At 40.5% G+C, this 12,493-nt stretch overlaps 1 protein-coding gene across 3 annotated transcripts in view; it reads left to right on the top strand.

Annotated features, from left to right (window-relative positions):
* The window catches only part of ache (acetylcholinesterase), a 29,539-nt gene extending 19,868 nt beyond the window's left edge, over positions 1-9,671 (top strand). For 2 of the 3 annotated variants that reach the window (XM_037112942.1, XM_037112941.1), the window contains exons 5-9: positions 677-899; positions 1,489-1,722; positions 2,296-2,488; positions 2,697-2,875; positions 5,274-9,671. In XM_037112942.1, the coding sequence (XP_036968837.1) occupies positions 677-899; positions 1,489-1,722; positions 2,296-2,488; positions 2,697-2,875; positions 5,274-5,395 (951 nt within the window). In that variant the 3' untranslated portion in view covers positions 5,396-9,671. The remainder of the gene's footprint in view (positions 1-676; positions 900-1,488; positions 1,723-2,295; positions 2,489-2,696; positions 2,876-5,273) is intronic. The other variant, XM_037112943.1, reaches the window with a different exon arrangement.
* The last annotated feature ends 2,822 nt before the right edge of the window (positions 9,672-12,493 follow it).

Below are 12,493 nucleotides of genomic sequence, written 5' to 3'. Positions count from 1 at the left end.
TAGCTCACTGTGATTTTAAGCTCACAAATAATTTGCTGACATTTTCAGTTTCCCCAATTTCTTTGCCATGCAGACCCTGGGAGATGGTAGCTTTACCCATGTTGCTTTAGTTGGGTAGTTATCGGCTGTCAAAGTTTGATTTTTGGAGTTGCCTTGTGAAGCTATCCATTAGAAAAAAAATATAACACACTTGGATTACTTGGACTTGGATTCAGCTTCAAGAATAATTGTTTGTGTCTGTTTTTGACTAATCCAGCAAGATCACATGAAGATCAAATGAACATCAGCTATTGTCATAGATTAGTCCTGATCATTGATTTAGAGTATTACCCACAATATTCCGATATTGCAAAATATTAACAGGATAGCTGCCATGGTATTAAAAGTGTATTGCCTAAGGGAATTAGATTGTCATGTCAGATCTAAGTTGATCTAATTTGATAGCTCTTGGATGTATTCCTGTTGAATTCTAAATCAAATTTATTACAGTGTAGAAAATTCAGGAAATGCTAGAGACTTTTGAGTGTCAATTTACATGTAACATTTTATTCAACATTTAATTTCCCATTTTCAGTCATGTGTCATTTGGTCTGTTGCATGTTCGCATGCCTTAACCATTCCACAGTCACTCAGATTGTCCCACTGGTACATTAACCCGTCATCCCGTTCCGATCAGGTCCTGCCGTGGTCAGCCCTCTTCCGCTTTTCATTTGTGCCCGTCGTGGACGGCGAGGTCCTGCCCGACACTCCCGAGGCCATGCTCAACTCAGGCAGCTTTAAACAAACTCAGATTCTGCTTGGGGTCAACCAGGACGAAGGCTCCTACTTCCTGTTGTATGGGGCGCCAGGCTTCAGCAAGGACAACGAGAGCCTCATCTCCAGAGAGGACTTCTTGGAAGGTGAAGCTCAGCCCAACTCAGCTGAAAAGAAGGGATAGAGACACAAAGAATACTGCAAAATTCTGTTGAAGAAAAGGCTCTGCTCTAAATTGAGGTCAGGTTGAAGTAGAATTTGTGGTGTGCTCTAGAAAAAATAAAAGTTACGCAAAACTCATTAAAAACTTAGCATAGATTGATCCTGCAGTCGTGGTTAATGTTCCATTTTCACTTCTTCCTTGTTCAGTTATACAGTCAAATTTGTCATGTACATTTGTTTGTGTGTGTGTGTGTGTGTGTGTGTGTGTGTGTGTGTGTGTGTGTGTGTGTTCTTTCGTAATTGATTTTATGAGATTATGAATAGATGTGGCTTGGGTTACACAAAACAGTCACACACCACCAAACCAGAAGTGAAGCAATAGTTTACAAACTGCAGAAACTGACAGTTCTCTATGGCCCTTCTGTAATGACGTATCATTCTGTCTTTCGTTACCTTCTGTATGACTTATAAGAAAGAACTGTAAATCGCCGATCAATTTCAACCAGTACAGTTACTGCCCTGAGTTAAAACACATGAAAATGCACCTTAAAACTTGAAACATCACTCTTCCAGGTGTCAAGCTGAGTGTACCGCATGCTAATGATATTGGCCTGGAGGCGGTGGTGCTACAGTATACTGACTGGATGGACGAGAATAACGGGCTAAAGAACCGTGATGCCATGGACGACATTGTGGGCGACCATAACGTCATCTGCCCACTGGCTCACTTCGCTCGCTCCTACGCCCTCAAGGCTAACACGGGTGGAGCCGGCTCCGGGGTGGTAAACAGCGGAGGAACCCCACCAGGTAATATATGCTGTATGCTCCATTTCATTGAGTTGTCACCAGTAGAGGAGTGCGGTTTTCCAGTGTGAAAACCTGAACGCTGCTTTTAGAAAAGAACTTTGTGCCGTCCCCTTCTTCGCCTCATCAAAATCAAAGTTTGTGAATATTATGAATCTTAATTTCTTTTGTCCATTCTTAAAGTAATTTACCGTGATCTCTGAATATTTGTAATTTCAAATTAACTTCCACAACACCACTACAATAAGACTGTATGTAATCTCTCACAGTCTGTCGGGAAACCTCGGTGTCTCGGCATTCCTATTGACACACACCATTCATCTAAATGTTAGTGTGGACCAAGTACACAAGGGTTTTTTTGATTGTTTTTTTTTTTGTTTTTTTTTGTATAATCACCCGAAACCTTACCTTAGAATGAACCTTTAATATCAAAATATCTCAAGAAATAGGTCAAATGAATAAATTACCAAGAATGACTCCTGCATGTAGAGACAGTACTTGACAGGACTTGGACTGGACTGTAGTGTGTCAAAAAAGAAAGAATAACCACGTAATTTTCTCCTGCTCCTTCTCGAGGAGGTGTCTACATGTACCTATTTGACCACAGAGCGTCCAACCTGGCCTGGCCGGAGTGGATGGGCGTGATCCACGGCTACGAGATTGAATTTGTCTTTGGACTGCCATTGGAAAAGAGACTCAACTACACCCTAGAGGAGGAGAAACTGAGCCGACGCATGATGAAATATTGGGCCAACTTTGCGCGAACTGGGTGAGGCATAACAGACTAGAAATAATTAATCTGCTATGTACGTATTAATTATTGTTCTGGGTCTGGGACAAAGGATAATAATTGGTGAGAGTGTATAGAGACAACATTTAAAATAATTATTTTGTTCCATTCGATCGATCTCCAATTGTATCCCTCCTTTTTATAACTCGTTCTCTTTTACCTGGTCCTCATTCTCCCTTCCTTTCAGAAATCCCAACGTGAACCATGACGGGCTGGTTGAAAGCAAGAAGCGCTGGCCTTTGTTCACTATCACTGAGCAGAAACACGTTGGACTCAACACTGAAACACTAAAGATCCACAAAGGTCTGAGGAACCAGATGTGTGCTTTCTGGAACCGCTTCCTGCCACGCCTCCTCAACATCACTGGTAAACACTGCTCGTTGTTACTGTTACTTCTCAACGTATGACAAGTTTTAAATGTCACAAAGGTGGCTCTGTTTTACCTGGCTAGATCAACATGGTAACTTGTGCCGCACACTTGTATGATCTGGTTTTGTTCAGAGTTTCGGTTTTGAAATTGGGTCAAAAGGTGCCTTTGGAAATGGTGTCACTTTTTTAATAATAGTCAATATCCTCGGCTGAGGGAGAACATTTCATATGCAACAACTTGACGTCAGAAAAAACACACTACTTTTACTTTAATGCTTACAGTAACAGATACTGAGTATTTGCTGCAAATGTTGATGTTTGAGAGTTAAAGAAATCCAACAATAATCAGCTAACATTCATTTCCGATATATATACATACTGTTACAAGAATAACTGCCAGAACAGCTGGCTGTCATATGATCAAAGAGATGATGGGCTCTTACTTACTGGAACCACATTTTCTTGAAAATTCAAATCGAAGGCTCAACTTGACAGCCATAGGAGTGGAGGATGTTCAGTCTTTACTAAGAAAAATTGTGACACAAACTGTATTCAAAGAATATCACAGTTGCGTTCTGTTCTGTTTTGTGAGGAAGTTCCGATTACCAAGGTGCAGAGTGTGATACTCAAGCCCTAAGTGTTTATTTTTTCAGTTTCATGGTTGAGATTGTATGGAACCTTAAGGTGAAAGTGTTTTTTTTGGATCAGTCGCTGTTGGATGCATACTGGTTAGGGTCCAAATTGAGAGTTGTTGTCTTTCATGTGCTCGATAAGTTCTGGGAAGCACTCTCTGAGAGATTGAGGTGTTAAAAATGTCAATAATAACATCAGCTGGCTAATTGGCACATGTTTATCGTCTACTGTCAGGTATGGGAACAGGACCAGCACTCTTATACATATTTGTAAGATTGATTGATTAGTAAATATCACAGACCACAACTCGTATATCCATTAGGATTATTAGTACAGTGAATTTTAGGGGCAAAGTATCTTTCTGTTGCTATACGTCACATTACTGTGGTAGACTACAGATGATTCTAAGAGAATGTACATTATTTGTAACTTTGTGTATATTCTTTGAAGGTTGCTTGAAACTGTCCGCAGCGCCTTTCAGACACAATGTGACAAATGTACCAAGGCGCTCTGAATTGCATTATTTCCAATGGCTTGTGCCATGCCATGACAGCTCTGCCTGCACTAAGTAAATCAGCGCACCGCTCGGCACATTTGCGCTGAACCTGCAGCATTATTCCCATTCTGTCTGACAGGACGGTGAGTTGGACTGTAGCTTTTTTTCAGCGCCCCCCCCCCTCCACTTGCTAGGGAAGGTGCAGTTCATCTCAAAGGAGCCTATCACAGAACAATGACCAATATGAGTACTGAGTGGGACAATTTATTTGGTAAACACAGTGTATTGTACTTTTCCAGACCATTGTGTTTCTATCATTTAGTGTCAAGCTAATGCCAGAGAACACAATATCAGTTGACAGCCAAACCTAGACATAACTTCTAGATGTTTATCCAACTGGTCCCAACAGGCTCTGGTTGGGTGTCCATCCTCTATTCTGGTCGGGTGTGGGTGAAGGCAGCTGACTGATGATCTGTAAGGTTGACCGTGGGTCTGTGGGGGCTGCCAACAGCATCCACTGATTTATTGATTTAAGTGCTGCTGTTGATTTAGTTAAATCGGGTGTATTGGGAGAGAAACTTAACATCATGGTTTCCTAGAAATTGCACTGAACTGTGTGGAATCGAATTGCTTTCCTTTTCATATCTTGTAAAATGAGACATAACATGAAGCAGCTGCCCAGGTCAACTGCTCACCTTAATTTATACAAAGGACTTTCAACACACTCTAAATCCAGCTACACAGAATTTTCCGGTGACATTTTCCTGCAAGCCAGGAAGAGCAAAAAAAGAAAAAAGTCTTGTTGTTTTGAGTAAACTCACGTTCCTGTGATAATGGATGGAAGACAGGGTTTAAATTTGTTGATTGCGTTTGCTCTCCTCCCACAGCAACAGTATCTCCACGTCTCCTCTAGCATATGTGCCTATATTTCTGTAGCTCATCACAGGTGTAAGCAACCTTAGTCTCCAGGTAACCTGTACCCCGTAAGTTAAAGTACACAAAAGTGTTAAACACCACTTTTGGAACAGGTTGCTTACTGCTCGGTGCCAAGAAGTAGGATGAAGAATAGGCGCAAGTCAATGTCCATCAGTCTTAATAAAAAATGACTCTCTGCTATCCTCTCTTTTTAACTCAGGTGAGGTTGGCGACATATCAACACAACAGAGAACCTGTGATCACGACACATTAGTGCGACTCCAGCATGCTCATTAAAAGCTCAACGGCTAACCGCTCTTTTCCGCCGTGTCTCTGTTTTTCTTCTCTCAGACAACATAGATGAGGCAGAGCGTCAGTGGAAGGTGGAGTTCCACCGCTGGTCCTCCTACATGATGCACTGGAAGAGCCAGTTCGACCACTACAGCAAGCAGGAGCGCTGCACCGACCTCTGAGAGCCTCGGCGGAGAAAGGAGAGAATGATGGGGAAGAAAGGGGGGAAGCGAGAGAGAAGAAGCTCGGGCCATTTTCCTTCCATAGCCCCTCAGTGAAGTCTAACTTTGTACAAGTTTTTTTTTTTTTTTTTTTTTTTCTTTTCCTCTGGTTCATTACACACACAAACACAGGCACTGTTAATCTTTATTAATATTATTTATACTATTTATTTATGTGTTGTTTGTTTTATTTATGTGTGTCTCTGTGGAAATGTAGGGCTATGGTGGGAACTTGTCCTCAAAGTAGTGTGATATCGGAAATGTCAAAGATGTGTCAATACCTCCGGTGTGTCTGTGTGTGTGTCTGTGTGTGACTGTATACTTGAGTGTGTGCGTGTGTGTGTGTGTGGCTGTAAACCTTCTTGTTTAAGTCAGATCTCAACAGACCCATAACACTGCACCACTACCACTGCTGGTTTACTGTAGTCTCTTGTCTTTATGTTGATCTCATACACTCCTCTTTGGTTTTCCGAGGATTCCATCTCTACAATATATCAGGTTCTTGGTTGTTGTTTTTTGTTTTTTGTTTCTTGTTGTTTTTGGACTCAACAGCATTGTTTTTTTTTTTCTATTTCACCTTTCTGTCGATGCCTTTTTAGTCATGTTCTTGTTCAATACTACTGTCACGCCCACTGTTATTAGCGTCACCTGTCTCGTCCTGCTTAACTTGGCCTTGTGTATTTTCTCATGCGGTAAGGCCATAAGCTGGTTTACACTGAAGCGTCATAGACTCCCTCTGTATTGGGGAAAAAACCACTTTATGCTCGTTTGATGTGAATGTAAGTGTGTAAGATAGATCTTTCCATTTGTACTATAACTGGTGCATGACATTCAGCCCAACTGATTGGTGCCTAAATTTAGACCACATTTCAAAACTTCACTTTAAGTCACCTTGAACATTGGAGCAGGGAATATCTACTGACAAAAAAAACCTCAAATATAAAATATATAAGATAAGATATGTGAATAAGGGCCACTGTAAAAAATAAGTTCTTACTTTTTCTTTTTAAGAATTCTGAGTATAAAGTCTGAATTTTCAAAATGAATTTAAAAAAAAGTAGTCTACTCCCAATATGTTTTCCAGTGGCCCTAATCCTCTTGTGTACAAATACAATGGGGAAGTCATTGAAGGAGTTTAAAAAGATTGTAAAATGTAGCAGAGGACAATACACATCTCTGTCTGGTTCAGGTTTGAGCTCACTGAGGTCATGTCATAGGGAATTCTCTCTGGGAAATTGGGTCATTTATCAACCTGGAAGAAACTTCTTAAATTAATCCAGATTAGATAATCTAAGATGCTGCGTACAGTATTTCTAAACTCCATATATTTACATGTGACAAGAAGTAAAGAATTCAGTATTCCACCACCAAAATGTTAATACAGATATGTATTCAGGAAAGGTCCGTGACAGTAAACAGCATTTTAGAAATCCATGTTTCACAGTTAACTGAATAAATACAATATGGGACTCATGACCTCAATCTTGGACCGAAATACTGCACTGAATTTTGTGTGTGTGTGTGTGTGTGTGATCCTCTCAGCATTGTGTACAGCTTTGCAGTATTACATTAACATTTCTGTGCGACACATTTCCCTCCCTGCCTCGTCTCTCCATCACGTTGTTGATCTCACTGGTTCCATTTCCTCCTCTTGATCTACTGTTTCCTTCCTCCTCATTCGACCTCACCCCCCTCCCTCTCCCTGTTTTCTTTTCCTTCATTTCTGTTATTCCAACCAACTGCCCACTCCTCCCTTCCCTCTCCGCCATCTCTAGCCCATCGTCCCATCCTCCGACTCTCCTCGACCTCCTTCTCTTCCTGCATCTGTTCCCTTCTCTCGGTCGCGGTCCTGTTGACCGGCCCCTCGCCCTGCTTTGCAACCAGGCCACCCTCCTCTTCTTTAATCTTCTCCTCCACTCCAACTCTCATCTTCGCCTCTAATCAACCTCCACCCACCCTCCTGTCTTTCCTGTCCTCTTCCTTTCATCCTTCACTCCCTCCTCCTCCCTCACCCTCTCACTCTTGTGTCAGACCTCCTATTCCCACTCTTCTGTCCTGTCTTTATAGCCCCTCTCATTTATTTTTCTCCTTCCACCTCATCTAACTTTTCTCCTCCTCATCAGCTCCCTCATCTCTCTCTCCCTTCTCATCCATCTCTCAGCCGCATCACTCTTCCGCTTCCCCCCCCCCCCTCCTCGCGCTCTCCATCCCTGCCCCCTTCCCCCATCTCTCTCCGTCCTCCCGCTTTCTCGTTAGTCTAATGGAGGCAGAGTAATTCACTTAGCAGCAGGATAATGTGACAGAGTGCTGGCTCAGCCTCTGGCCTGCCAGCCAAAGGGACAGGATGGATTGATGGATGAAAAATGAAGTTGGGAGAGGTAGAGAGCTGAAGCAGAGAGAAAGTGGCAGGGGAGGAGGCGAGAGAGAGAGGGGAGATGGAGGAGGCAGAAGGAGAGGTGGAGATGTGATGGAAAGATGAAAAGACAGTCGGAGAGATGCATCATTACATAATTCCAGTCCTTCTAAAGACTGGGTGTACGTGAGTTCCAGCGTACACATGTGGCACTGATAATGTAACAAAACATTAGAACGTTATTTAAAAAAAAAAAAAAAAAAAAAGTTCAAACACTCCAAATGAGACAAATTACCAGTCTATAATAATATAATATAATCGTATCCTGCTCAGATTTGGAGGTTTGCGATTTTATGACGACTCCACCCAGGATCGGTTTTCCCCAACCCCACCTCAAAACATAGCTGCGCGGGGTTACGTAACTGTTATACTGTATTATTCTTGTCTTCATTTCTACTGTATCATCATTTGCAAATAGTAGGGGAAGAAAATATGTAAATTGCGCCAAAAGCTGAACAAAAAGTCATTGCACCTAGCTGATACTTTATCTTGATCTGGATCACTACACAGCCCTGAAAGACCATGTGCACTGGATAATTAGTCTATTACTGCAATTAGTGCAGACAACTCCCATATACTGTGCATACTGTCATGTTCAAACATGTGCTGTTTGTGTTATGCATAAGTTATTAACTTATGCTTGATGAGATGGCGTACTTGAGCTGTTGGTCCCCAAAACTTAGATCTTATAACACAGATTTTATAAATGTCCACATGTTATTTTTTCATGTATGCGTCGATCAAAGTACTTGAAGATAAGTGGTTAATAACACATGCCATCCCGAATGAAAATACGCTTTTGAATAAAGATTAGAAAACATGGGATTTGATCTTCAAGGGCTGTGGGCTCTGAGAGGAATTCACATTTTCATTTGCTGAACAGGAATTTTGCCTTCTCACTCCAGCCGAGTGTGTAGTTGTATCATTTGTCCACCATGCTCAATATCAGTGTGTGTGTGCGTGTGCGTGCGTGTCTGTGTGTGCACGTGTGTGTGTGTAATGTAATCACTTCACCCGTTTGTCAACCTCATAGCCATTTATTTTTTTTATTTATTTTTTTTGTTGAACACTGGGAGGGACCTTGAATCAGTGCTCTGATTGGCTAACGGCTGTCCCAGCGAAGCGTCTCTGTCGGCATGTAAAGCTCCTATTTATGGACTGGAGTAGTGTAGTCTAGCTTTAAAGAGAACAAAATATGAATAAAGGATTGTACCTGAATACCAGTGAAGAATGCATGTGTGAGTGAAAGCTCCTCCAGCTCCTCTCATCCAATGGGAGACCCCACTTAAGCCCCACCTCCTCCCCCTAACGCCTCCTATCAAATCCTTATGCATGTCCTGAAGTCGACCCTCTCCCCAGTATGTCCTACCAAACTTGGACTGTTATTTTCTGTAAAATTTGTACTTTTGAACAAAACTATTACTAAAGTGAGTAATATATCTCTAATATTAGGTAGTTTGATGTCAGCAATAACGTAAATACATCAGTAAAGGAATATATTTGATATTTAAATGCAGTGAAAATATAACGTGATGAAAACAACAATGATGATGGATAGAGGTTGTGTTTTTAAAAAGCAATATTATTCTAAGTATAAACTAAAAATGAGTGCCATAAATATTTTTTTTTCTTGTATTTTCTTCTTTTTTTTTTTTGTTGGTTCGGCTTTGTTTCAGTCCTCTGCCTCATCGTTGTCTGTTCCAGTCACAAGTACTGTAAGTGTTAAAGGCTTCTGTAGCTTCCCAGTATGTCTCTGTGTATCAATAATGCTGACTTGGTTAAGCTATGGCAACAGAAATAAAGACAACCTGCTGCTTCTGTCCACCTCTGCCTTTTATTGAGTCTCAGCATGCACCGTCAGCCCGGGCCGGGAGACAAAAACTCGTTTTCATGATCTAGGAGCCGAGGCATTGTGATCTTAATTGAAATGTGGTCATTTTATCAAGATAAAACAGGTAGCAAAGAAACCAAATGTATCTTGCAGTATACAGTAGTCAGTATTTGAAATGATGGGCTGTTAGAATGAATTTTGAACTTCCATTTTAATCACCAAATATGTTGTTCCCCTGTGGATATAGCTAATAGGGTCTAGGGTCCGACTGTAAATTACAAGTCTTGACCCCCACCAAGGAGGTTAAAGTGAAACTCTCGCCAAAATGCAACCAAGGCTTTTTTTTTGTTTTGTTTTGTAAAAGCATAATTACAACGAAAGAGGCGCTTTTTAAGATTGACCGTATTTTCGTTTTTGGCTCAAACTCATTTTCAATGGGAGTGCATGGGGCACTTTTACGCTAGCATTAAAATCGCCATTTTTAAAACACGAAGAAGGATCAACACAACGTGAAACTTGGCTCGTGGTGTCACCAGAAACCAAATGAGTTTGAGCTGAAAATGAAAATACGGTCAATCTTAAAGTGCCTCTTTCGTCATACATACGCTCACAAAAAAAAAAAAAAGCCTAGGTTGCTTTTTGGCGAGAGTTTCACTTGAGGCATTTCATACTCCCTGTCAATATAATATAATAAATGGGCATACAGAACCATTTTTTATGATACATAGTACGGAATGGAAACAGCCACAACATTAAATTGACCAACAGGTCACCTGGGTCACCTCGGGTCCAGACCAGATCCCCCCGAGGCCGAGCATCCATACCTGCCAGAACGACTCTAATCCACGGAGACGCCACTGTGGATATGACTCGTCGAGGCATGAAGACAGGACCTATGGGAGTGTTTTTTTTGTTGGGGTTTTCTTTTCTTTTTTTTTTTGGTGTCTTGCCCCAGGACAATCCTCTGAGTCCTCTGGATGGTGAGGTGGGGCCACCATTAAAACAAAAAACAAAAAAAGAAAAGAAAACTCAAATAAAAATACATGCTCTAAAGTATTTTTGTTTGAGTATTTGGAAACAGGCTGTGACACTGAATTTCTGGCAACATCACATCAAGTTCTGCTCAGACCCCAATTCAGGGAGTCGTTGAGTCTAGTGCCACCTGCTGGTCGATGTCATCTTAACTCTTCAAAAACAGGCCTCAGATTCATTTTAGACCTAAGGGACCCCTTTGGCTCACAATTACATGAGCCCAATTTTCAAAAAAAATTTTTTTTTTTTTTTTCTTTTTAGATCATGACACGAATAGAAACTCAAAGAACGTTCTGCCTTTTAGACATGAGCTCCACGAATAACACTGACAGGAAGCTTTAGGGATATTAAATTGTTAATCACAAGTCCATTATGTATGGTTTTTTATTGTATTGTATTAACCGAAGTCCCGTCATCTGAAACTGATAAGCTTAAAGGTTTGTTTCGTATTTTTGTCTGCCACAGTTTTAAGTGGGTGCTAGGGATCATTTCAGAGCTGTGATAACACTTACTATTGTCAAAAAAAAAAAAAAATCAATTAATTAAAGACAACGCCAACATTTTGGACAGTGTCCTTAATATTTGAGCCCAAACATAATAGTGTGTGGGTGTATACACTGTGTTGTTTGCCGTACAGAGCCCTGGTGAAGACCTCGTGGTAGAAATGCGTTGACTTGTTACAATGACTGGCCTTTTAATGATCACCCACAATCTTGGATTCGTTATTATCCAAACTTTCACAACAGAAGAAACTTTACATTAACTGTAACATTCAAGCGAAGGACAATGTAGTGTTTGTAACAAACACTGGACTGAATATTTGGCTTTATTCACTTAGTGATTACATTCATATTACTGATGATTATTTATGTTAAATAATCACTGGTTTGTACCAATAGTCAAACAATATTGCTATAGTATCTATACTGAGGTAATTTGTCCAAGATAGATAGATAGATAGATAGATAGATAGATAGATAGATAGATAGATAGAATACTTTATTAATCCCAGAAGGGAAGTAAGGTCATCACGGCAGCAGGTATATTCAAATACAAGTAAATACAAGAGCAAATACAGAAACATTAAGAAACTGTACTATATACAAGATAATAAGGTACAGTTTTATTTACAGTGATAATAGTTTAAAGCACAGAATTGATGTGTGTGTTTATAGTAACGTTAGCGTTATAAATTCTGATGGCACCAATCAGCATAAATCATTAGTAACCCAGCAAAAAAAAAAAAAAAAAAAAAGTGTTGGGGTGCATAGAATTGAATTCTATACATGAAAGTATTCTTATAGTATAGTATTCTTAAAATGTTAAGGAAACTACCCCAATGACACGTGACAGATCCAGTGTAAAGGGTGTATACAATCATATCGTCATCACACATAATTCCCCTAATCTCATGAACTCTGGTTGTCTTCGTGTTTTGAAATCATCCCATCGTGGTTGAGGTTGCAGATGATTCTGTGGTGACTGTGTGTTATTGTGTCGCTGCTTCTGCACTGTAACGTTCATACACTCAACAGACATGGTCTCTGTCTCCTGCCAAGGGACGGCAGATTTCAAATTAACTTAGAGCCAACTGCACGGCCCCTGTCAAACAAAACAAATAATCATATACCTGATATTGGCGTATACGTACGTACCCCAATATTCATTGATTTGAGGGTCTTAGATTAAAACCAAGCACTCCTTGAAAAAAATATATATATTTGAGAGAGATTCAGATATTTAAAATCGCAATATTTAATTGCACTGACCCATGCTGTTAAGT

This window comes from Acanthopagrus latus, chromosome 10, assembly GCF_904848185.1.
Source record: "Acanthopagrus latus isolate v.2019 chromosome 10, fAcaLat1.1, whole genome shotgun sequence".
NCBI classification, from domain to species: Eukaryota; Metazoa; Chordata; class Actinopteri; order Spariformes; family Sparidae; genus Acanthopagrus; species Acanthopagrus latus.
This window is presented reverse-complemented; position numbering and strand designations above follow the sequence as displayed.